Here is a 26,809-nt window from a genome sequence, read left to right as displayed (position 1 = left end):
ATTTTGACCTGCTGACTTCCTCAAAATATTGAATTGCTCAATAGTTGTCACAAACAATTCTGCAGTACAGCCTATACAGTAATTGCTAAGACAGTACAGACACCGAGCTTTAGGGAAAAAAAATCCCTTCCCAACATCCTCTAATAGTATCTAGTTGAAGTAGAATTTCAACAGGAAAAAGTAACTCTATCTCAGCACGCAGTGCATTTATCTGAAGCACAGTACATAGCCTGAATGACAGGGTGCTAAGGCAGAGGCTTTTATTTAGATACAATGCTACAATTAACTTTTTTTGTGAATCAAATCCAGCAGTATTTTATTTTCACATCTTATCGAAAGGAAGACAAGCTGAATGCCTTCAGAACACAAGAGGAAGACTACAGGCCAAAACCAAACCAGTGGTACTCAATCTCTCCCCTTCCTCTCCACCAGCAACATGACACTTCAGAGCTCTCCTAGAGGACTGCGAAGAGGTTTCCAATTTCCATATGCTTAACATTCATTCTGCAAACAGTAACAGCTTTTGCTAGAAATCTTCAGATGCAGGCACACAAACCACAAGTGTGAATGGTAATGTCCCAACATACACATCAGAAAGGCTCCTGTTGGTTCTTATATCACTGTTGGACAGGAAAGCTCACGTATATCAATGTTGGGAGAAAAAATAACAAACCAACCAACCCACCCACACAAACAAAAAACCTAACACATGATCTTTTAAAGATACAATTAGAAAAGTCACTTCTAATACTAGCATTTGACACCATCTGTTATACAAGAAAGGAAGAAAAATTGGCGGAGGTTTCAAAATCTTAAGTTTAATACATGCATTAATATTTCACTCAGTCAATATCCTTTATTCTCTATTGCTATGAAAGGATAAATTATTGCTGTTTCGCTTGGTATAAAATAGCATTATGATAAAGGTAACTCATACCTTTCAGTTAAGATTGATTATTTTCTCAAAGGCTTTAAAACTGCTTAAAATATGACAAGTAATATAACTATTCCAAAAATAAATGCTAGCAGAAACAGGGCAAATCTTAACAACAAAGCAGAAACGATTGCCATACGCAGCAGGTTTTAAGAGTCACCCATTCTAATAATCTTATAAATAAATATTAGAAAAGCAGTAATTTTGAGTAATAGCCTATGTGACAGAAGTAAGAAGAGGAAGTACACAAATCGGTGTTCATCTCTTCACAAAGTAAAGTAACTAGGAGGACTTAAGGCAAAAAAGTCAATCCCAGCTGAGTCTGGCTTATACATTATGGGGCTCTTACTCCACATTAAAATAGCTGAAGCAGGGGTGGGGGAGGTGACAGAAATAAAAAATCTTGCTAACATTTATTCATCAACATATCACTAGGCAGTAAAAAAATAATGCAAAGTTTGTAGGAACCAATTACATGAAGAGTACTAAGAAAATGTATGGCCAAGAAAAACATGCAAGACAGCAGTTAAATCAGAACAATGTGCCTAACACCACCACAGTTTCTAAAAGCAGCTTAGAGTTTCATGAGAATGTATTCAGAAAATTAGTACCCAAAAAATATTCCCAGTCAACTATCTGAAAGCATTAACACCTACAGCAAGCAAAATGCATAGCTGCAAAAAGCAAGTGTTTGAAGATCAAAAGGCTCACAGTGAAGCTGGTATCAAAAGCACACAAATAATTCATGTGGGGAAAAACAGCTACAGCAGTCACCCAGGGCCAAGCTAAATTGAGAAAAAAATTCTGATCTGACAGCTAACTAGTCAAGCCATCATCCCTTTTGCCAGGGTTCCCTAAAAATCTAAAGCCAGCTCTCTTAAATTGTCAGCATCAGTGGAGACTCCTGGCCCCACACATGAAGGCATTTAGCCATCATGTTTGTTATCCCTTTCCCCAAACAGGATAGAGTAACAGGATTTTCACATTTCACCATTTCACTTATGTTAATTTCAAAATTTATACCCAGTGACAGAAGATTTCATAGAATTATTCTTTGGCAAGTGACTTAAGGCCTCCCAGAAAACAGGTCACTGGAACTAGACAATAGGAAAACCTTTCTAGGAGCCACGCACCACTATTTCTGTCAACACACGCCATGCTCCTACACTGCCCTTCCAACTCTTTACCCTTCTCTTAATAACAAAGGAAAATCCCTGCTACGTGTCAAACTTTTCAACTCTACATACACAGTTCCACCTAACAGGATGGTTGTACTTACCCATCACCACAGACCAACTCCACCTCCCAGCTTTCTGCTGACAATCCCTGCAACAAGAAATGTGTGTCCCACTGCTAAGAATACACACACATAGCACAGAAGTGAATCCTACGGACTCCCACAACTACGACAATACACACAAGTAGTACAAAAATTAATCCTACGGACTCCCAAGAGATATGTACCTCTTTCCTCTGACAGCACAAAGAGCTAAAGGTTTCACTGTAGCCCATTCAGAGAAACTGGGGTTCCCTAATTAAAAAAAATGACAGAGCTATCGAATTGTTGAAATTAGTCCTTCTGCCTTCAGCTACACACAAGAGAATAAATCCAGTATGAATGATGGCAGATACTTCCACTGGGTATCACCAAGTCCAGGAAACACAGGAAGATCTGTGTGAGCACTTGGTTTAACAGCTCCCTGCCTTAGAGATGTGATTTTGCTTACTGCTGCATTCTGGAAAGATTCAAGTCAGTCAGTATCATTAAACCTTTAATCTTTTCTTTGTATTTTTGGATAGAGCCTCCTCAAGGCTTTCCTAAACACATGTTTCTTATAAAAACTGGTTATCCTTTAACCAGTGATATTTCTGCAGGCCTGCAGCAATGCCTCCCTCTTGGCTACAATGATGCTCTGCACTTCAGTTATGAAGTGTCCTTCCCTTTGCTGCTCATTACTGTGGAAAACAGATCACAGCCATGTGCTCAGCTGTTTGTTGCAGTCACAAGGACAGCCAGATACACCACAGTGCCCATCCCAAAATCATAGCTAGGTCACAGCCATAACTAACTACACACCAGACAGCTTTTGCCTTGGCCACCATCCCCAGTGGGTGCACAGGCAGGTGCTGGCCCCTCCCTGCCCCCTGCAGCGCTCACACGCGCGGCTGCTCTACCTGCCGCAGCGGGCATGGCCGGCACAGCTGTGCAGGCAGCTCTCGCACGGGCTCTGCTCCCCAGCCCCACCACTGACCAGCCAACAACCACCAGCTCCGGCTGCAAGCCCCGCTTAGCAGTAGTCTGCTCAGCTCACCACCGCCAGTGTCACAACTATGCAAAGAGAACTCGTTTCCCTTTTATTCCCAGCATTTTTCAGACGCTGAAATTCAAGTTGTTATACATTTGAAGAGTATAAAAGGTAACCTACATTGCCTGGGAAGCCAGCCAAGTCATCGAGAGCACCATCAGTACGATCAAGCCATTATTAATTATTATTAATGTGTGACCAAAACCAGAGCAAACCCATTTTAAAAACGTGCTTTTTCCCCAGAGGGGTCTCACTCAAGAATTTGCCAATTAATGAGACTTCAAACACAAACGCTGCTCCTGGCCCGCTCCCAGGGCCAGCACCACCTCCCACCGCAGATGGCCAGGCCTGCAGACAAGCAGGCAGGGGTTCAGCTGCCCCCCTGTGTGTGGGGCCCATGGAACTCAGCAGGCACCATTCACTCCAAAGCAGGCACATCCACCCAGGCTCCAAGCCATATTTACAGCTACACTGCTCCTAGTTTGCCAAAAAAAACAAGAACACCAGAAGAGCTCACTTGCATCCACCTACCTAAGACCATGTGGATACGTCCTAAATACACGTGTGAATTTTGAGTTTGAAAATATTGGTCTTTAAAAAAATGAGAGGGACAAGACCTAACTCCTAAAGACTTTCTACTCTGCTGCAGTTTCCAGTGAGCAAAACAGAACTGCTGGCAATTCTCACCCATCTAGTCAGTCATCAGGCAAGGCACAGATCTGTCTGCTATGTACTTCAAGCTACTACAGAGATAATAAGTTTTTATACTGATACTACACATACTATGTGCAGTTTATATATGCCAATTAAAATGTCTAAAATTCACTATCCCAGCTTTATGTTTAGTATCTTTAACTAGCTGCTCATTACAGAGCTTTATTACCAAGAGGAAGTACAACACTGGGTTTAGATTTTTGTGTTACTCAAAGGAACACTGCAGCAGAGCAGCATATGGAATATTTTAAGGCAGGCTAGCTGAAGGTAGACCACAGCATCCCACATTACATACAATTATATAAATCCCTTTCCCTGAGAATCCCAAGTTATTGTGCAGCACCATGTTACTACTGCATATTTTTGCATTTTCCAGAAGACAATATTTGCTTTTCTAAAAAAAGTCTACTTAGATTTATTTTTAAAAGATATTTCACTGTACACATTGAATTAGCTCAATACCTACATTCTGCATTTCCCTGAGGAAAATCTATATTAAAATTACAGGTATCTTGATTACCCAAAACACTGTCTCAACTGTTCCTATCACATGACAAGGTAAAAATAACCACAATTCCTACACAAACACTACAGTATATATTATATGCTCTCTATTCTTTCCTCTCTTCCTGAGAAGAGAAAGAAATGGGAACTTCCAGAATACAGGAAGCAATCCCTCATGCTATTCTACATATGAAAGAAGTCTGACATAATTGGGGCTGAAATTGTGTATGTGGTTTTTGAGCCAGTTAAATAGCATTCCGTGGACCCAGTCTCCTGCTTGCTTCGAAGTTAAAAGCATTCTAATATCTGAAGAATAAATTACACTGACTCAGTCAGTGACACATGCAGGAGAGGCAGCTGGTGAATCAGCCTGTTACCATGCTTCCTGACAAGCTAAAACCCTCATTTAGGGCTCAAATATGGTTTCAATATAAGCTTCATCTCTATCTTTTTCACTGCTAATTCATACAACTGATCTCTGCTGAAGTCTGAGGAAAAACTCCTGATTACTCTTATATTCCTGATTTTTCTTGTAATATCATCTAACAATAGTGAGGAATGTCACGGCTAAGCATTCGCCAGCTTCCATTTCACTTGATATTCACAAGCTCTCCAAGTCTTTCTGATACAAAGAATAAAGCAAGCTAACATTTTACACTGTATAAATCTTAAGCTATCAGAAATCTTTCTGTAGTATCATTTAGTAAATACACGTTCTTTAAAAGCTGCCTTCAGACTCTAACTTGCTGGGGTTTTAATGGTCCCAAAACACCTGAAAGAAGGATCCTGAAGCTGCAAGTTCCCATACAGAACACACCAATCTAACACATGAGGTGTTGTAAGGAGCTACTTCATTAGAAACACTGTGGTGATCACCCAAGGTTAGAACCATTGTTCAAATTCGTATGAATAACATTTCAATCACTGACCAAATTGCACTGAATTCTATTTAGTTGCAACAACAATTCCAGGTTTTTAATCACCCCTGAAGTCCAGTGTGGTTTGCGTTGTCCTACTACGCTACTGAGAAAACAAACCACAGTGCTTCTGAGACACCATCTCCTGTCCACCTAAAGATGGTCCTTGATCAAACAAGTTTCAAACCTGACATGGGAATGTAACAACCTTCAGGAAACCACAGATGTCTTCTTTCCAGGGGAAAAGAATTAGATATGGTGCTTTTGTACAAAAGGTGGCTGAGAGCTCCTCAGGGCTGCAAGAGAAAATACTGCAGGACTCTGGTAAAAACCTTTGACAGCGAAGTTCCTTTGTTTCTTTGTTCTCTTAGGCCTCAGCTTGGAAAACATCTTTGTGTTTGAGGTTCAGCTACACACACGCACACTTGAAGGACCATCCCCTCAGCTAACAGAGGGAAGAATCAGAATTATCAGCTAAAATAAAAAACTCCTGCAAAGTCACTTTGGTTTAGCACTAGATTGGAAGACTTATTTTTTCTTTTCAGTAAAATGCAACTCAGCCATTTCACTATCCTCAGACATTTGCAAAGAAGTAACACACACTGGAGGGCACATATGTTTATCATTAAAGCTCCTTTCTACAAATTTTACTTTCCTACTCCTTCCCCGAGGCCTGGCTTCCTTAATGCTGCTTTTAGCCAACTTCCTCCTGGAAAGGAGCCAGGACCAGCATCTAAACTGCATTAGGGCAAAAAGAAACAAATAGTATATAAATGCAGTTACATTTACTAAAAGCCTTAGGTCCCTATTTGGAAGCAAGAAACAACTAAATCATATATTTAAACGTTCACTGAGCCTTAATTAAAATAAATGTTTTTAACACAACTCTTCATTTTAAACGTATACAAAATTTACAGGGATTTAAATTGGTAAGTTCAAAAGGATCCAGTATCTGACAACATGAAAACATACCAGTCCATGCAAAATTTGTTTTTATGTGCTGGCAGCACAGGTACTTTCTAGGTGTAATTCTCCTTGTTCATTGATATTAGATAAACTTACGCCACAATCTACAGGCTAGAACCAAAATGCTCACCTCCCGTTTACCACATTGTGCATGGTTCCCTTTCCAAAGGGAAGTACGAAACGAGGCTTGACGGACAAACCAGAGAACATAAGCATGGCCTTACGGGACATGGCAACACTTGAAATTTATTAATTACTTAAACAAATCAGGTGACAGAGGTTGTTGAGACCCTACCTTCAAGATATTACTCTTCTTTCCTTTAAATGATCAGCTAAAAGGTCACCTTTCTATCAGTTACTCTCAAGAGAGTAAACCAGTTTCTAGATGACAGACAGGTAACCATCTTTACTTGTGAGCTACAAATTCATCGCAACCTGCAGCTGCTGACAGAGAACAAGAAATCAAAAGTAGAAGTTTTAGAAGTGATAAATGTAACCAGTTTAGTGATTTCCACATAGGAAAGTTGTCCAGGCTGCTCAGTAAAGGCAGCAGATTTAAACACAGGTGCAACAGTAAACTCTTTTAACACAATCCATGCCAACATCTGTGGTCTTGCAGTAATAGTGAATTTTGCCCACCAGGCTACTTGGTATATCCATGTCTTCACAAGCCCTTACAGTGTCCCTCGAAGCAAGCATGTTTTTAGGCTATGGAAAGGGCTTCCTCCACGCTACCATGCTCTGAAGCAGTGCTCCTGCAGCCTTGTCTCAGCACAGCGCTCAAACCACCCCATTTTCCTCAGTTATTAACTAAAGAAAAGGGAGATGACTCTTCAGAGAAATTATGTATCTAGTCATCATCAAAATAAACCAGTTATTTTCTGACTAGATGACCACTGATTTTTATGCTTTCTTTTGGAAATAAGGGCCTACTTACTTCTTTCCAAAAGGCCTACTTGTGGAAAAATGCAAGGAAAATCAATGAAACATTGATGATTTTTAGTGCCCGTCGGACATCAAGAAGATTATGTAAAAAAATCCCAAACCCACTCTATCATGGTCTGTGTCTTAGTATGTAATTTTGGCTTGCCTTTGTCTTTTTGTCTATAGAAAGGCTGATCACGCTTATTCTTCCAAAGGTCTGGGAAATACCAAACCTCCAGCCAAACCCATAAAGTCCCACCACTAACGCATTCCATGGGGGAAAAAATTACTTCGCTTAATGAATATTGGTTTTTAGCTCTGCTGTTTCAGACAGCATGGAAGTTGGAATTTCTTTTTACCATGCCTGAAAGTAGTTCACTATTTGAACTATATACAAGCATTCAAGAAGATTACCTGAAAAACTTAAAACTAACTTTTTTTTTATACAATGCCACTCCATACAGTGATGTGGACAATACATGTGCAAAATGTTAGGTTTTTGCTAGCTACTAGACTTTGACACCCATTTTAAGCAACATTCAACAGTTTTAGTGTTCTACAACAAAAGTAACTGTAAGCTCTTCTAACAACCTCTTAGAAGTGCATGGTCAACTCGTGGCAACAACAACCCACTAATAAAAGACTGGCCCCATCTGCCACTCCGATGAAACCAAAGCAAAAAACCCCACAGAGTTAACACAGTATAAGATACTGGTGAGTCAGAATTCTGTATTATCACAATATAATTATACTTTAATTAAAAAAAAGGATTAAGAATATGCTATGATGTATGAAACAAGTATTTAATGCTACACTAAGAATCACTTAGATTTAGTCATGACAATAGCACATAAGAAAACTCAGAAGTCTATTAAGAGTCTGATTGTCAGTAGCAGGACAGTGTGTACTAATAGATTCTGTGTCTACATGTACAACAGACACATCACAATTGTGTGTACAAAGAGCAAAGCAAGACAAGAGCCCCTGCACTGTTACTGACCCACCACCCAGTCACTCCAGTCACCACTTGCTGGAGAAGGAGTGGACACAGCTCCACTACAGACCTGTAAGCACCCAAGACTACAATGAAAGCAAGACAGTATTCCCAGTTTAAAAGAATCAAAACCTACCATCTAACTACTCAAAATTACATACTCCTATAATATTTACTCTAAAAACCCCAAACAAACAATTTTAATTGGGTCTTGGAAAACAAAGAGGATTGAGAGTATGTAATCAAGGCAAGTATAGGTTGCTTGAGAAAACATTCATCAAGTCAGGATTGGTTTTCTTTATTGTTCCTCTTCTCAGACTAGCAGAAAAGATTCTTCTCTAACTACACATTTGACACTTAAAATGATACCTAAAATATTAAATTCTTCTATATGTCTTAGAGCATTATAAATTCGTTTTTTTCTACAAGTTAAGAAAACAAACCAGTTTGTTTTTACCAGGGTACCAAAAACTAAACAATATTCAGTAGAATGCTGCGGTCTAACCCCAGCTGGCAACTAGGACCTTATTCACTTCCCCCCTCCCCAAAGTGGGATAGAGGAGAGAATTGGAAAGGGAAAAAAAAAACAAACCAACCAAACAAAAAGCTAACAACTTGAGGGCTGAAATAGGAACAGTTTAATAGGACAACAAGGGAAGTGAAAATAATAATAATAATAATAGAATATACAAGTGATGTCCAATGCAATTGCTCACTGCTTGGGACATCAATAGCCTGTGCATTCCTGAGCAGTGGTATTTGCACGCTGGTCAACTCCAGTTTACACAGTGAGCCTGACATCATGTGGTGAGGAACACCCCTTTGGCCAGCTTGGGTCAGCTGTCCTGCCTTCACTCCCTCCCAGCTTCTTGTGCACCTGGTAGAGCAGGGGAAGCCAAAAGAGTCCTTGACTACCCGGCAGCAAACAAAACATCAGTGTGTTATCAACTTTCTTCTCAGACTAAATCCAACACATGCCTAACAGAAAGAAAATCAGCTCTACGCCAACCCAAACCAAGACAACCCATACCCCAACTTAGCTGTTTTCTCCCTTCTAAATCATGATATTAGAACCTTGAATTAACAAGGCAAACAATTTCATTTTCCAAGATTCACTGGCAAAGGACTTTTCTTCCAACTTTTGTTTCTTCTCCATTTATTATCGATCCCTTCCAGAGAACAAACTGACAATAACTATTGAGGTGCATCACTTCCCCTACCCCTTCTCTTCTTGTAAACTTCAAAGAAGGTTTTCTCCCACCTTTTCCTCTCCATGAACCTTATTTCAGTCATTCCACTCTCCAGCCACCTCCTGCTTACTTGTTCGAAAGCAACCAAACAAGTCCACAGAAGACAAACATATGGAGACCAATGGAAAAAAAAAATCCAAGCCACCAAGCTGTAATTCAGGAAATCCCTAAGCCTCAGCCTGGGGGAGGCTGGGAAGAGATCTGGGGAGGAAATGGGGCTGTTCTTTGGAAGCTGCTTCTGCAAACATCTGCTCCTCTCAGAGGTACTGCTGGGCTGGGCAGGCATCCAGTGACAATCACTACAGCTGCTCTCATCCCGCTTTATCAAATTCAGACAATGCTGATTCATAATACCGAGTGCTTTCCTCCTCATCTCGCCCTTCTTTTTCACTGGCAGTCACTGTTTCCTCTGCTAACCCTTACTTGAAAAATAATTCATAGCTATATATTTCCAAATAAGCCTTAAATCTTTATAAGTGTAAATACAGAGTTGTACAATCACCATCCAAGTATAAGCTGTACACTGAAATAAGTGAAGAGAAACAAACAGGCACACTTATGCAAAACACTTTTTAATACTATCTACCAAAAAAGCAAACAAGATCCAGTTATCTTCTCCTTTAGCACGTGAAGTAAAGCAAATTAAAAAAAATTGGAAAAGTTTTGAGTTTTTTGACAAATACTTTTGGAGATAATTAAAACATGTTGAATATTGTCAGTTGTTCCCTGTATGAATCTGCCTCCTCTCTACACCTTTCTACACATGGGATCTTTGAGACAAAAACGTTGTCCGAGGTTGACATGAAACACTGCGCTTTGACCCAGTCAGCGGTGCTGCTAGCTCATCCCACAAACACAGAATGGGATGCCAACCTCACCTTTGCTATAAGACTGCTCCCATTAGCAACGCTGAACGTTAGCAGGAAATACACAGGACTACAGAAAACCAACGCGAGGAATTGAAGCTGGAATACCTCACAAGCAGCCAGAGCACTGATACCGACTTTTCACCGTCATTACATAACCACGTCCCTGCAGATGCAGCGGGAGACGCCAGTACGGGAGATCTGCGAGGCACCATTGGAAAATCATCTCTCTCTCAAGACTGAAAGACCCAGCGGCTCCCCGTTTGGCGATACGTCCGTGGCACCGGGAACAACTCACCCTCCGCACACAGACCCGCCGAAGCCTCCCCGGCCCAGAGCCCTCCCCACGGCGCGCGCGGCCGGCCGCCTCCATCCCGCCGCTGCCAGCTGCCCACCCGCGAACCCGCGCGGAGAGGCCGATCGGCCCGGCCCGCAGCCCCCGGGCCGGCGGCAGGGCCGCGATCTGCGGCCTCCCGGCGCCCCCGCCCCGCGGTCCCGGCGGGGAGCGGGCTCTCCCTGCCCGGCGGCGGCACGACACCGCCCGCCGCCCCGCTCCACCGCCCACCGCGGCGGGAGGGCCCCGGGCCGCGGGCGCTGGGCAGGGGCGGCCGGCCGTGCCCGCGGGGAGGCGACGTTCCGCCGCAGCCCAACGGGAGGGGACGGGACGGTGCGGCCGGGGTCGCCGCGCCCCACCTAGGCCCAGCCGCGCACCGCCCCCGGCCCCTCCGCGGCGGGGGCGCGGGCCGGGCCGCGCCTCACCTTGGAAGCGTTGCCCGCGGCCGGGAGGTGCGAGCATCGGCGTCCCCCGCCGCCGGCCTCCGCGGAGCTGCCCCTCCCCGGCGGCTCGCCGCGCTCCGCCGGCCCCGGCAGCCGGGCCACGTCCCTGCCCGCGCCGCGCGCAGGCGCACTCCGCGCGCAGCCGCCGCCGCGAGGGGCAGCCCCGCGCCCGCCCGCCCGCCCGCCGGGGCCGCGGCCCGGGGAGCGGTGTGGGGGCCGGGGCAGCGCTGGTGGCGGGCTGCCCTGCCTCCCGGCGGCTCCCCGGCGCCGACCTGCCCTTACAGCCTGCCGGGCCACTGACGCACTCGTCCCGTGCGGGTCCCGCCGCTGTGTCAGCACGGCTGTCACGGCAAAAACCAGACAAGCAGAAGCCAAGCCCCCACCTCGCCCCAAGTCACAGCACCTCCGGTGACCCGCCTGCCCCCCGCTCCTCCCCGGGCGGAGAAGCTGCCGCATCGCCCCGGCACAGGGCGAGGGCGCACCTGGCCCGCTCAGAGGCTGTTTCGACGCGGCCAGGTGTGCGCCTTGGGCTTTCCGTAACGCCATCTGTACGGTGGAAGCTGCGCCTAACAACACGCTCTCCAGGAGCGCCGAAGAGCCTCAGGCTGGACGGGCCCTTCCTTACAAGCGTTTGCGGGACACGTTTCAGCCAGATGCCCATGGGGTGACAGAAAAGGTTGAGATGCTGTCTGCAGCTCCCCATGCAACAATGAGCCCATTCGCCATTGTGCATCTACAATGAAGAATAGAGACTCCCAGACAAAACCATTCAGAAATTTTCATTCGTAAGGACTCTAATAAAAGCTCAATTAAAAAAAAAAAAAAAATGACAATACCAGGACACATACTCTACATACTGCTCTATAGCCAAATACATACAGAATATCGTTTCAAAAACAAGTAATAAAACCGCGGTGAAATAAGGAATAGATTATAGACAGGCCCCCGGCATAGCTTTTTTGCATCAGTACGGCCATTGCTGTTGCAAATGACAGCAGAAAAAGTCCAACTGCTACAAGTGACCACACAGGGCAGTCCAGTCACACACCCCCGCCTTCCTGCCTTGGGTCCTCCACAAACACCCAGGAGAGGGTCCTCGCTTACAGGGGTGGTCTCATGAGCCCAAGAGACTTCTTTCAAACACACAGCACTGCTCTGAAAAACCTGCCCCATACCTTGTTCTCCAGAACTCATCCGAGTAAAAATGCCACATATAACAGGATAGAAATTGAGAAATAGCATTAAACACCCCTTGTAAATACATTTTTGGTGTCAATTAGCGTTACCAGTAAAAAGTATTTTATTAGAGCATTTAAAATCTTAGCTTTTACCTCAACAGTTTCAGCACCTCTACGGATAGCAGTCACCCTTTCAACAAACATCGCTACAGAAGCCGAGAGATTTGCCCTGGATTTGTAAGCGGTCCGGGGGCGGGGCCAATGAGCGCAGGTGCGGCCGCCCTGGCTTGCGGGGTGCAGAGCAAGAGAGCACAGGGAGGTGTGATGGGATAACAGGCTGGGGTTGTGATGGTGACCTATTTTAGGAGCGAAAAGTCTTCTTGCAGAGAAGAACAATAAATTTATCTTATTTTTTCTTGTTTAACAACAAGATTAAAGGAGTCTTGCTTATGATACCATTGACCATGAGGCATTTCTCATCAAAGTAATTGCCCGGCAGTTGCCAGCGGCCCCATATGGGAGAGCACGTGTAAGGGCTCGGTGTGACCTCTGTGCTGGAGAGCGGCTGAGACATTGTGCTCACCTGGAGTTACTTTATGTAAGAGTTGAAAAATATGCAGAATTCTGAGCTTCCTAAAACTCGGACTTAGTTAAGTTATTTCTGAAGCTATCAGGAACGATGCTGGTACCTGCCTGATGTAGGAAACATTTATTGTTTCTTACATTCTCTTGTGGTTATTTGTACTGAATTAATAACTTTTAAAAATATTGGTCTATGTGTAACAATCAGCATGGTGGATTTGATTTGGTACAGTGAGTGAGGATAACCAGACAACTGCATCAGGAACAAAGACGCTGGCTTTGTGTGCTTTGAAAATGCCAAGAAATCTAATGCCACTTGATCTGATTGTCCCAGTAGATGTACATATATATATATATACACAATTATATATTATTGCTTTATTCAAAAATATCAGTTATCCCAGATACCTATATTTTAGAAACACCATTTGATTGGGATTTGTTTGGCTTCACATTTTAATTACGTACTGTTCAATCGTGAGAAGATTCCCTAGAAAATGAAGGGAATTAGAATCCCATGAGATGTCCACAACTGGCGAGTTTGAAGGTCTGTTGATTGTTCTGTCGTAAGGGTCCCTGGCAGTGACGCCCTCCTCGCTAACAGCTGCTGGGGCAGTTGACGAGGGAAGCCCTGGAAGCGACGGCACGTTGCGCGGAGGCACCAGCGGGCAGCAGCTTTGCCCCCGCGGCTGTGTTTCTGTGCGCCCCCGCGGAGACACCGGCCCGGCCCGGGCCCGCCAAGGGCAGGGCGCTCCGCCAGGCCGGCAGGGGGCAGCACGGCGGGCGCCGGGGAGAGGCCGGCCGGCGGCGCCCCGCCTCGCTGGCCAGGCCAGGAGCTGCGGCTGCGCAGTGGGCGCGGCCTTTTCCCCCCTGCTGCGGAGCGCAGTCGTTGTGCGGAGCGGGCCCCGGCCTAGGCCTAGACCGGACAGTACCTGGCACGATGGTCAGTACCGGCCCCGCGGGCCCCGCGCGGCGCGGGGAGCTCTGCCCGCCGCTGTGCGCGCGCCGCGCGGCTCTGTGCGCCCGGATGGAGCCCGATTGGCCCGGGCCCGCCGCCGGCTGCCGCGGCTCCAGCGTGGCAATGGCTGCCGTTGGTGCCGGGGCCGCGCCGCTGGCCGGCCCGCCCGGTGCCCCGGCGGGCCGGATCGGGCCTGGGCCGCAGGCGCGTGGCGGCGGCGCCGGTGTGACAGAGCCCTGGGCGGGCGTTCCGCGCTCCTGGCGCGGTCCCCGTGCTCCGCGCGCGCAGGGCGGCGGGGCCGGCGGGGGCAGGGGAGCGCGGTGCTGCTCCGCGCCAGGCGCACAGACCCGCCCTTTCTCCCGAGACCGTGAGGCGTTTTGGCAGGAACTGTGCGTTCGGTCTAGTGGGAAGGGTGGAAGTCCTGGCGGGTGGGTGGGTTTCTGTTTTTATGAGGGGTTTTCGTTTAAATGTATAAGCAAACGCGATATTTCATTCCTGATTTCACCGCGGGTTTATTCACAGCAGGTTTAATTTAGTTAGGATGGTCTTGCCGTACATGGTTATATGCTAATAACGTCTGGTTATACTTCTTATTCAAGGGGTTTGTGAAAGTTGTCAAGAATAAGGCCTACTTCAAGAGGTATCAAGTGAAATTCAGGAGAAGGAGAGGTATTGTTCAGTTCCCTGTTACATATAATTAGATGTCATTGATGAATACTCCTCCTTCCGTCACACGTTTTCTACACGACACCTGTTGTTTTTCAGAGGGCAAAACTGATTACTATGCTCGCAAACGTTTGGTAATTCAAGATAAAAACAAGTACAACACCCCTAAGTATCGGATGATTGTGCGTGTTACCAACAGAGACATCATTTGCCAGGTAAGGTCCCCGTGCTTGCTGCTTCCCACACTGAAAGCAGCAGAGAGGGGGGCGGTCAGAGCAGCTGGGGGTTTTCCTTTTTATATGGTAGAAGTTTCTTAGAGGAGAACAATCCTCAGTGCTGCCACAACCTCAGTAATAAACTGTATTGAGGATAGAATTCATTTAAGAAAAGATTTTTACTAGTGTCAATATGCTTCAGCAAGCTTATTCAGAATATGAGATCATAGTGTTTTAATGATGCTGAGATTAGTAGAAGATTTTGGGGAGGGGAAGATTTCTCTGTTCTTTTCCTCCTGTCTCTGAAGTGCTTTGCAAAGGGGGCCTTTGTGCTTGACTGAAGGCAACACAGTTGTCTCCGTGACCTGTCAACCTGCGGTGACTTGCACTGTATTGAAACCTTCCTTCTCTTTTGAGAGCTTCTGTTCTGCAACGTTACATGGACCGTACGGAGCAGCCAGGCCTCATCATAGCTTTCCTCTCAGATGGAAGCAGACTGCTAAATAAGAAGAGCAGGCAGTTTTTTCCTGCTTATTAAGTAGGCAGCTGTGTGTTGCATCACACGCGGTTCATCACTGTGGCTCACTTGTTTCGTTTTCAGAATGTTTTGACTAATTTTGAAGTTAAAAACTTAGGTGTGTTTGTTCTATCATAAACACATGTTGTTAACCTCAATTAAAAAAAGCTAGAAAAGTGTAACTGTCATTTCTTCATAGAATAATCTGTTGAGAGTGCTGTTTTTATGGTCAGTTGAGACGAAACTATATGACCTTGATGAGGTTACTTCATCTTTGAAACTCACAAATCAGTAGTGGCAAGTGCTTTCATCTGACTGACAGTGCCTTTCCAGTCCTGCCAAGAAGGGACAACTTTTGGATGGAGAAAGGAGGTGCAGGAGTCTGAAGGAGGAGCAGTAGAAATATATCTGATAGTACTGCTGTCTCCAGGAGACACGAGATTGCAAGAATTTCACACCCATTAATAAAATAATTCCATAAGGCTCGTAACAGTGTTATCGCAAACTCTGTATCAGATGTTTTTGCATCTTCTGAGGTGCATTATGTACTGTTAAGTGCAAACTACATGCAGAAAGTGGGATGGAATCCATCCACACCTGTAATGGTTCTTTGAAAGGTCGCTTTTGTAGGCAGTTCCCTGGCCTCTTTTTGTATGTGGAGAGGTAAATAAAAATTGTTGCTGACATACACTTTCTCTGGCCTAATACAGATTTGATGTTTTTTGTCTTTACTTGAGGAGTTAATGATGCCTTTTAAAACAATGAAAAGGAAAACCCAACCTGCTGAGCTTCCACACCAAGGTTGGCAGTTTGCTGGACAATTCTATCCAGAATTCCTGTTTGGTTTAAGTAGGTGTCAAAGAAATAATAAATCAAGCCTAGAATTATTATGAGAACACTAACAGTTGTTTTGTTGTCAGATTGCCTATGCCAGAATCGAAGGTGACATGATTGTCTGTGCTGCTTATGCCCATGAGCTGCCAAAATATGGCGTGAAGGTTGGCCTGACCAATTACGCAGCGGCGTACTGTACAGGCCTGCTGTTGGCACGCAGGGTGGGTATCTGTCGATTGTCTCGAAGCTGCTGCTCTGGTTTCCTGATTTCCTTACAAAAGGGAGAGCCCACTTCATTAAGTGCCGTGGTAGTATAGATACCTGACTCTGTGGGCTTCTCTAAATATCAGCTTTTGCTCTTACCGTATGGATTTGATGGCCCCTTGCGACTGTCAGATCACAATGACAAGTATGACAGCTTGCAGTTTGAACTCCAGCAGCCCACTGTTCAGTGTCAGTGCTGAAGCTTGGTGGCGGGAGGGAGTCAGGATAAAAATGTAAGAAATGCACCTTTAATAGTTGAAAACATGCAAACAGCATCCATTGATTTAATTTCTCTTTTTTCTGTACAAGCTGATGAATGTCTCCAGTTCACTGGTTTACTTGTTGGAAAAAAAGGTTGAAACTTAACAGCCGTGCTTACTGTGGTGGTTGTTTAAGTTTTGTTACTAGTATGGGCTGCATAATTTTTGTAAAGAAATTTGTGAAAACCAGGAAGATGATACTGCACATTTGTGTTTTAAGGTGGTGGTGATTCCACATTTTGTCAATAAATGGAAATAATTGCAGTATTTTCTTTTTCCCCTTCCCCACAGCTTCTGAATAAATTTGGCCTTGATAAGATCTATGAAGGCCAAGTTGAAGTGACTGGTGATGAATACAATGTGGAAAGCGTGGATGGAAAGCCTGGTGCTTTCACATGCTACCTGGATGCAGGTCTCGCCAGAACTACCACTGGAAACAAAGTCTTTGGTGCTCTGAAGGGTGCAGTGGATGGCGGTCTGTCCATCCCTCATAGGTAATCCAGTCTATTTGGAAGAATGTCTTTAGAATTCACCTGAGATGCTTCTGTATGTGACAGTCCACTTACACTGCTGCTTTGTGTTGAAATAATGATTATGTAGCCTCGGTTCTGGGGTGGGGTTTTGCATTGCTTTTAATTGACCAGTGCAGTTCTGATACTGCTGCTGGGAATCTTGCAACTGTCAAGAGATGCTAGTAGATATTTAGAACTTAAAGAGCCATCTTGTTACTTTTACTTAAAATCATAAGTGATTGGATGTGCTTAAGTAAATATCCTTTAGTATTCTGTTGGTTAAGTCTTTAGCAAGTCGTGTGTATGTGTTAGTTTCACTGTGAAGGGCTGTGCGTACCAGGGACAAAACCACTGACCTTTGCTACAGTTGTCAATACACCAGCAGGTCTGAGTGGTCCTCTGGCACTTAAAATTTCCCAGTGGAAGTTTTGACAATTCTGTCATAGGCTGAGAATGACTGAAGCAAGATTTTCGGCAGTTGATGGCTGCTTTCTGCTAGTAGCAGTGGGGGGAAAAAATCAGAGCTGTGTTGCGTAGTTTCCTACCCTCTCCCATGCTGTCCTATTGATTCTTGACTAACTGTCCCGTTTTCCCGACTTGGCTGCTGTGTGATGATAGTCCCAATGACTGAACACTCTGTAGTTGGTCCACGGTGTGTGTATGATGCACTGCACTGTTTCAAGACGGGACTGATGGCAGCTGAGATGAACTGACAACTTCTGTTTCTTAATTTTATTTGTATCTTCATTTTTAAGTAGAGGGTCCTATTCCTCAGTTATCTGTAGGAGGATCTGCTGTATCAGTCATTTCTGTGTGGAAGCTGGTCTCTTGATTCAGAGCATTTGGCAATAGGTCTTTACGTGACTGTAACTGCTGTTTCACAGTACCAAACGTTTCCCTGGTTATGACTCGGAAAGCAAAGAATTCAATGCAGAGGTTCACCGCAAGCATATCATGGGCCAAAACGTTGCAGATTATATGCGTTACCTGATGGAGGAGGATGAAGATGCTTACAAAAAACAGTTCTCCCAATACATAAAGAACAACGTAACGCCTGATGGGGTAAGATTTATCTGGCTGGCTCTTGTGCATTAATAGAGATGCTGATAATTCTTGGGTAGGGACTTTCCTATTAATGCAAATAAGCTTGATAAATAAAATAATGTGGTTTATATTGTATGTTATCCATGCGAAGAAAGTATTTATTGCTTTGTTAAAGGCTCGATAGTATATCGTAGATCTTTTGAAAGTGAGATCTCTTTTCTTAGTGTGAAGCTTAATGTTCTGCCTATAAACCTAAGCTTACAGGATTCATTCTAAGTTGGACCACTTCTTTTTTTCTTATGTAGAAATTAACTTAAACTTTCTATACCTGCCACCCACTCATTCCTAATCCTGCACCACAGCCCATCATTTCTTCAGCTGTGATGGTTGAACTGTGAGGATGTTCTCCATGTCAAGTCTGGCTTATGATTTGTGTGACCCTGTAGGTAGTTCTAGATCCCAGCTGTATATAGAGTAGCTGAAGCTAGCATGTCCTGAAACTATACAGAATGTAATACCTTTTATTTTAGTACTATTGAAAAATAAGTAATGTTGCATTGTGAATGCCAACTTCATGTATTTAACTAAAACCCAGTATTATAGTTTATGTTGCAATGAAGTGATAGCTAGACAGTTACTCTTTGTATATCTAGAAATTTTTCCACAGCGACTGTACAGTGATCTTAATTAACCACTCTTAAAACTGGTGCCATTATGGAGCCATGGTTGCCTTTGGGACAGAGCAGCATTATTGTATCCTTGGGGATGATGCAGGGACTGTCCTGCTTCTGGCAAGACTTGTACATGCTTTCACAAATTCAGCTTTTTGCCCCTCTTACTGTGTAACGTGTACTGCAGTAGGGTCTGAAAAGTGGTAACATTACATGGCTGATGACAGTTTGTGTGGAATAATTTTGGTTTAATAAGTAATCATAAAGTGTTCTGTTCTAGGTAGAAGTAGAATAACTTTCTAGACTGGCTCTTGATTTAAACGTAGGGAAGCTACGGCACTGCAAGTAGGCTGCAGAGGAAATAGTATTTGAACTGCAAGATGCTAGCCTGTATTTATGAGACTTGTAAGTAGCCTGTAGTTACTCAATGGCCTTGGTTCCCTAACTGTAAAATAAGGATAAAAATACTTTATCCATTTTATGTCTAAGTTGTGGGTTTGGATGTTTAAATGGCATCATAGTGACAGTAGGAATTTCAGCATGCTGCTGCGCTGGTCTTCTGTATGAAGAAGGTGTTTTAAAGGTGACCACACAAAATTACAAGCTGTATGGTGATGAAACCAGTTTATAGTGCATGCTCCAGTAAGAGTATCTTGGAGTTCTGACACAATCCTACAACTGGACTACTATAGAGCATTTAACTTTTTTTTTTCCTTTTGAGATGGAGGAAATGTATAAAAAAGCCCATGCTGCTATACGGGATAATCCAGTCCATGAAAAGAAGCCCAAGAGAGAAGTAAAGAAAAAGAGGTAAACCCCTCATCTTCTTTGACGTGCATGTGATTTTTGTGTTGAAGATATTTTAGTTACATTAAAACAAGTACTGTGATTCATGTTGCAGTTGTGTCAAAACTCGTGTCATAGATCAGATTAAGACACAAGTATTTCTGTGTAACTTTGTCAGGAGTTAACTTCAGCAGTGGGTGTCTAAAGGTTAAGAACTCCCAGCTACATTAAAAAAAAAGTAAAAGTGCAGCATGCTTGTGGCCTGAAGAGCTGGAATTCTCAAGTGTTTATCAAGGTCTTAGTGTTTTCAGTGGGAAAGCTGCTGCTCTTCAGGTGAGGGCAGGCTGACTAATCTGTCAGTTCTAGACAACTTTAATTTTCTAGGGGTATGGGAGAAAAGAAATCAAGGCACAGCTCTTGCATGGGGCTTGGTACTGGCTTTACTGTAGTCACAAGAGTACTGAGCTTACCTCTCGAGGAATTAAACTGCTGCAGTCTAACCCTGCCTTTTCGTGGTGCCCTAGCTGCAGCCTTAAATCATTACGAGGAAATAAAGCATGTTACAGAAGTGGGAGTATGTTCTACCATAGCACTCTTAATCCCAGTTTTGGGGCACTGTAGCTTTATTGATGACCTTTGTGCTTATTTCTGCCTTGGATATATCATACACTGTGCTTACATTGCAGATGGAACTGTCCGAAGATGTCCCTTGCTCAGAAGAAAGATCGTGTTGCTCAGAAGAAGGCGAGCTTTCTCAGGGCCCAGGAACGTGCAGCTGATAGTTAAGACAACTTCCACAATTTTCTATGAAGCTTTGGAAAAAGTGGCAATAAATTTATTGAGTAAGCAACTGTCTAAGACTGGCTTATTAATATATCTTCTAAAGATGCAGAGTATTTTTTTAATGATACAGATATTCTTAAGGGTTCAAAGTACTGTATGAATCGATCTCCTTGACAGAGAAGAGAGGTGATGGACTTTAAAACCAAGGCTGCTGCATTAGAATTATTCCCATAAGAAAGGGAAATTAATTTGGTTATTTTTTGGTGTGACTAGTATCAAAGACTAGATCTAAGAACTTGCTGCTTCTAACTACAAAAGGATTTTAAATTTTTAAAAAGGGCTTTACGTGCCTTTTACCGTTCTTCTTTGAGCATACTTAATGTTATGGGGTAATCTGTGTGTAGTTTAAGAAAAAAGCAGGAGTCGGCACAGGAGGTTCTAAAGCCTCTGCCCAAGGGCAGCCTTGGGCTTTCAGGAACGCCAATGGCAGCACTTTCCCTGCTGTGACTGAACTGTAGCAGGGACAGGTCTAATTGAAGTATTTAAGCTTCCTCCAGTAACTGAAGTACTTCTGGCAGCTACTGAAACAGGTACTGTCCTAAGCTGAACGCTTAACATTATTTAGTGATTAGACAAGAGAATTCCCTTTTAAGTTGCATATACATGCTTAGTTACACAGGCCTTGACTTGCCCCATCCCTTGTTTTCTCCTGCATCTCAGTTTCATAGGCACTTGTTTCCCATTAGACTTAGTGAAGTTGCTTGCACAGTTACAACATGAGTCAAGTAGGCTACATGGAGGAATGTTTTGCTTTAAGATACTGATAGGTGGTAAGCACTGCTATCAAAAGAGAAAAGGAGGCCTGTGATTTATTGTAAACAAGTGCATTTTTTTCCAGTGAAAGCTCCAACTTTATGCAACAGTAATAAAAATGTTCTGTTCAACAAATTGCACTATTAAACATGTTTTCCAGTTGTACCCAACATAACTTTGGATTCAGTAATCTCTGCCCAAAACGTAGTAGCAATTACAGTGTTTTTTTTTTTCCCACAAAGAACATGACTACTTTACATTTGTATGCACTGCCTGCTACAAATACTTAGTAGCTGTGATTGGAGGACATTATCAAGTTAGAGACAGTAATTAGCATAGTAATTCTTTAACTAAAAAGTTGATGCTTACAAAACAGTACACTCTTAACACAAGCCGCACACTACTACATATGCTATGGAGAAATGACTATATGTTGGTCCTGTACTTCAGTTTAATCATTCAAGGAATGCATTTAATACAGGATACCTGAAGTAGTTAACCTTTCAAATATTTAAAGAAAGGCTGTCCTTACCTACGCTGAAAACAAATTAAGGGGCCAAGATTTGGAAGTGTATGGATGACTGCCATTAAAATCATTAAGGACTGAACTACTTCCTACCTAGAACATTTATAAATTAAATATCAACAGGTAAGTATTGAACACAAGGTGTTTTATGGATATCCAGTTCTGCATAATTGTGAACATAGATGTAAATCTGAGAAACAGGGACACAGATAAAGGTGCAGTGGTCATGCCATGTGGAATGCCAGGACCAGATGGTGTTTATTTTACTCATGACTTGAGACTTAACCGTGACTCATGGATGCTATAGAAAAAAGAATAGTAACACACCAGAGCTCACTTCAGTTGCATCTCATTTCTAGCTGTTCTACTATCTCACAGGCTTCAATTTAAGCAATATTCCATGATCCTGAACAATACAGCTTCTGTCCTACAGTTCAGGTCTAGCTCTGGCTTACATACTTCCTGCAGTAGTTCAAGAGGATTTAAGTACAAGTCTGTAGCTAAATTTGGAGGGACAGTGAAGAGTCAAGACTTTATCCACAACTAGTTCCCATTTCACATGTCAGACAGCCGATTCCTGCGCTATGCAGGCTTTCTTTATAACTGTTAGAACATTTCTATCAGTATTTTTAAAAATGGATTAACTTCAGTTCTCATACAATAGCTTACTCCACAAACTCCTCGCTTTCCAGTGTTGGCTACAGCTTAAATTGGGTTAAAGGTTTCAGCTGAAGTACGATAATCTACAGTTTTTGAAACAAACGTTGATACTGCTGCTTGGCCATACACATGATCTTAAGAAATAACATGTTCTAAAATTTTTGGCTCCCAACATGGTTTACTGTGTATAGACTTTATTAAAAAGTGTTGAACTACTTAAACATTCAAGATGTAAGCATGAGGTAACAAGGTGTAAACAGGATCTGATTTAAGTCTCATATTACAAGCTGTCAGTTCTAGAATAAAATTCTGATTTTCCACAGTTTAAAAATTATTAATGTGCAAATTCTGCCATGCCAAGGTATTAGTAAACTTCAATCTCACAGGTCAGTTTATTCACAACAGCAACTTGGACTCAGACACATGATTTGCAGTAGTGGTGGTTCTTCATAGAAGTACTTAGGATAAAAATCTTTTGCAAGTATTTCACAAGTGAGCAATGATTTTCACAGAATTGCAGATGTTCCATCAGTAGATGGGGTGGCACAACGAATAGTTCCATCCTGTTCAAGATCTGACAAAGTGCACGGAACAGTCAAGCATGCAGGGTTTTTGTTTCCACAACACGGCACTGGAACACCACAAGCGCTTCTGGCCTCTGCCCGATCGTTCAGTGGCGTGTGCAGTCTTTGAGGAGTCCTATCATAAAGTACTGACTGAACGGCAAGAGCTAAAGAGCCATTCGTGGCATCTGAGTAAAGAAATGTCTTTAAAAAATGCTGCAGACCATTTTTATCAAATGCAATAGGCCACTTGTAGTGGCAGCATCAATGTCATCTGCTGGTGGAGAAGTTAAGAATCATTTGTATGGGAAATTTTCTTCCACAGTAACGTTTTTAAGTTATTGAGTATTAAAGAATGCTCCATTTCCATCTGATTTGCTGTGACTTTAAGGGCAATACACAAGTACAGTTGTTTTTCTAGTTCTTCATGGATATCAGAAGGAGCACCACGAAGCAGATAGTCTTTAAGTAGCTGACAGGCTTTTGCCAAGTTTGGCTGAATTACTTCTGTGGTGCATCTCATTCTGCTTTGGTCACATAGAGTTCTACAGTCTGTACCATAAATACAGTCCAAATCTGATTCACACTGACGATCTTTAATAATTTCCTTCAAATTCATTTCTGGCACTATTTTTCTCATGTCCATCATTTTCAAATCATATTTATCATTATATCCCAAGTTTTTGGCACTTGTATCGCACATGAGGAAGTTTCCGTAAGGTCCATGGAAAATATCTTCCACAAATTCTAAAAGCCCTATAGCTATTTTTGCCTTTCTTGGCCACGATGGAGTAAACCACTGGTCCATGCTTCTTCTGAAGCCAGAGGGAATGACAAGTTCTATAATCCATGGAAGGCTGATTCCATAGAGAGAGGTATATTCAACTCTTTCAGTCACATAAAGATCCCCACAAAACCCCATCAGCTTGGGTGTATGTTCTTTATCCTGCAAGATCACCATTAACAGAAACTCATCTAACTGCAGAAGTGCCCATGCAGATTTCGCTTCTGGCAAAGAAACTCTACCATCTTTGTTTCCATCGGCAAAAGATAGGATGAGATTAACCAGTTCTGAAAGATTCCCTTGTTCACCCAATTTTGCCTAAAAGCAACAAATGAAAATGATTATGATTTCATTAACTACCAATCCTCCTGTCTTTCTACCTCCTTCTATTCCCCTTCTATGGATAGCATGGTAGGCCAACATCTGTTCTGGTTTTTACTGGTTATAGATGTTGCAGGACTTGGTACCAGATGCCTAAAGAGCTTCCTTTTTGTTCTGTTCTCAAAGGCACCAAGTGTATGATCTTCTGGAAGTACTAACATTCTTTATGTTTCAAAACACAAACATTAATATTCAGATGTTCTGAGATCAAGAAAAAATATACCAAGTAGCTTGTTAAATATTCTCTTGGAAAAAACATGTAGAATTAAAATGTTTAGATCAGGTTTAGTTTTCAGCTGATTAAACTTGTAGATATTTAGGTGTAGAGAAATTACAATCTCAACTACATTTTGGCCAGCTGTAAGAAGTACCAAGTCACACTGGCTACAAATCCCATAAGATAAGTGTACTGAAATTATTTTTAATTTGATATAACCACTTCCAAGGTATCAGTACAGAGAAAGAAGCCATTGCTGGAATCAGAACTGTTGCATTTTCAACTACCACCAATGCACACAGAGTCTCAGATAACCTCCTCCCAAACTATCCTAAAAACAATAAAACACCTGCTGCTCACCCAGTCTTAGACACAAAGCTACTGTGATGCATGACAACTGTCATCAGCTTTACATCGCTATGTTACGTGTGAGCATGTGTACACGTATGCTCAACTGCAACGGCATTATTTCCATCACTGGAGACAGGAGCTATGACAATAGCAAGAGAATTTTAAGAAAGAAAACCCCAAATCAGTACTGACACAGCATCCAAGTGATGACTCTATATTATGAAAATCCTGGGGTAGCACTAAGGCAATAGAAATAAGTATCATTTTAACGGAACACAGAACAAACTGGGAAAAGCATGGCTGGTTATTCTGGTTGGAGATATTCCTGCTGCTTAGTTAGCACCGTAGCTCTTACCAAGCCTTAACAGGTTTCAAATTGTACTTCAGTCTTCTCACCTGGTTACAGCAACCCCAGAAGTAGCAAAAAATATATATTTTTAACATATTTTCTATACAAATACAAATTAAAGCTATAGACATGCAAGATACATTCCAGTTTCCATCTGATCAAAGGGAAAAACCTGAAAATTAGTTACTTCAAACTTCAAGATAAGCACCTCTGGGAAAAACTACTTTTGTGTTGATTACTTTTCTAGCGTGCACTTAACAAGGCCCATACCATTGAGCATCCTCTCCAGCTGCAGGAAAATAAGCCTTTCTGTCAAAATAGAAAAAATAAGCACATACTTACTTTAAAAAGTCCATATACCATTTCTTTGAATTTCTCAACAGTGGTTCCTCTTGTTGGTTTATCAAATAGGACTATTTCCTTCCTTGGTTCTGGGTCAGTACCGAAATCAAGTTGAGCAGCTTCTTCCATCTGGCATTTTATAACACCTTGCAGATTTCCCCAGATTCCTAAATACATCTGTGCAGGAAAAGAGGGAAAGATGTAAAAACCACTGCAGAAATCCATCTTCTAAAGACCACCTGTAGTCCAACCACTGCTTCAAGAGTCCAGACAGATCAGAAAACAGAGTCCTGTGTGCAGCCAATGCACAGAGCGCAAACAATGGCAACCTCAAATACAACCCACTGCTGCAGGTACTTAGGAGACACTACACTGTGAAAATGCAAAGACAGCTTGATAAACGGGACGTTGGTGTTACTACCATCTCTGCATATGTTGTTAAGAGGCTGCTGCTTCCATTTGGGAAGCAGGATAGCAGAGGAGCAGTATGCTGTACAAAAGGTGAGGTCCTCTGTCAAACATAGAAGGATCCGGTATATTATAGATATATTTATAAAAAATATATATTATAAAATAACAATACACTCCTCTACATAAAGGAATAATATATAATATCATATACAGGTATGTTATATATAGGTGCACATTGCATTCAATATATTAATAATATAAAGCATGCCTATATATTCTATAGATGTATACCATATACATATATAAACATGCTCTGCATGTCACAGCAAATAGAGTTTGAAAATAATCTGTATCATACAGATACAGTTTGTTGTCACTGAGGTCTACTCGATGTTCTAGAAAATGACATTTCAGCCGGAAATTTTAAAACTACATTGGACAAGTAAAGTCTTACCTGGTTATTGGGCTTTGTTGACAAACATTTGGCAAAATACAATGTTTCTTTAGCACAAAGACTGCTACATGCTGACCCATCAATAACTCCGGTCTTGTATTTATCACACTGAAACAAACAGGGAGAACAGTATTTAACAACTGTATCTCTCTCAACACCTGACTCTTGAAAGAAAAATCTAAGAAAATAATTCAATAAACCTATACCAAAACAATGTTAAGAAACATAACTGGTTTTATCTGTAAGTGAAGATGTAGCCTTACTTCAACATGATGAAATATCAGATTTTGATTAATTTCTATGTGGCACAGACTGAATCTGCTGTGGAATTAGTCAGGGCAAACACTTAAGAAAGCTATGCTAAATATACTTACTATTATTTTCCTACAGTCATGTCCTCTGCATAGCTCTGTGTAGGTGGAGTACTGAACATACATAATCCAGCTGCCAATAAAGACTACTAACCAGGAGATGAAGAGATACTTCATTCGCATATATGAGAAACGTACCTAGAGGATACAAAGAGAAAATACTCT

At 42.7% G+C, this 26,809-nt stretch overlaps 2 protein-coding genes and 1 non-coding gene across 11 annotated transcripts in view; 2 read left to right on the top strand and 1 right to left on the bottom strand.

Annotated features, from left to right (window-relative positions):
- The window catches only part of EVI5 (ecotropic viral integration site 5), a 105,851-nt gene that overhangs the window by 68,486 nt on the left and 10,556 nt on the right, over positions 1-26,809 (bottom strand). For 4 of the 9 annotated variants that reach the window (XR_010474097.1, XM_065071128.1, XM_065071131.1 and 1 more), the window contains exon 1: positions 11,135-11,295. Coding sequence is in view for 2 of the 9 variants with exons in the window: in XM_065071135.1 (XP_064927207.1) it covers positions 23,274-24,086; positions 25,409-25,585; positions 26,274-26,381; positions 26,648-26,782 (1,233 nt within the window). In the remaining 7 variants the exon portion in view is untranslated. Of the gene's footprint in view, positions 1-10,483; positions 10,662-11,134; positions 11,296-12,483; positions 12,506-21,265; positions 24,087-25,408; positions 25,586-26,273; positions 26,382-26,647; positions 26,783-26,809 lie in introns of those variants that run through there. The other 5 variants (XM_065071135.1, XM_065071130.1, XM_005498734.4 and 2 more) reach the window with 5 other exon arrangements.
- Positions 13,713-20,489, top strand: RPL5 (ribosomal protein L5). Its single transcript, XM_065071164.1, has 8 exons — positions 13,713-13,855; positions 14,470-14,539; positions 14,636-14,751; positions 16,189-16,323; positions 16,918-17,120; positions 18,023-18,200; positions 19,575-19,663; positions 20,326-20,489. Exons 1-8 carry the CDS (start codon positions 13,853-13,855, stop codon positions 20,423-20,425), a joined length of 894 nt encoding a protein of 297 aa, XP_064927236.1. The 5' UTR covers positions 13,713-13,852; the 3' UTR covers positions 20,426-20,489.
- Positions 17,742-17,838, top strand: LOC135580156 (small nucleolar RNA SNORD21). Its single transcript, XR_010474436.1, has one exon. It is a non-coding gene; the product is annotated as a small nucleolar RNA SNORD21 (small nucleolar RNA).

The sequence above is a fragment of the Columba livia genome, chromosome 8, assembly GCF_036013475.1.
Source record: "Columba livia isolate bColLiv1 breed racing homer chromosome 8, bColLiv1.pat.W.v2, whole genome shotgun sequence".
Taxonomy (NCBI): domain Eukaryota; kingdom Metazoa; phylum Chordata; class Aves; order Columbiformes; family Columbidae; genus Columba; species Columba livia.
Note: the sequence above shows the minus strand (reverse complement) of the source record. Positions and strands in the feature narration are given on the sequence as shown.

Excerpts from the sequence above, each read along its gene's own strand:
- RPL5 (XM_065071164.1), top strand. Across the intron at positions 18,201-19,574 it reads ACAACGTAACGCCTGATGGG|ATGGAGGAAATGTATAAAAA; the intron begins GTAAGATTTATC and ends TTTCCTTTTGAG. Across the intron at positions 19,664-20,325 it reads AGAGAAGTAAAGAAAAAGAG|ATGGAACTGTCCGAAGATGT; the intron begins GTAAACCCCTCA and ends CTTACATTGCAG.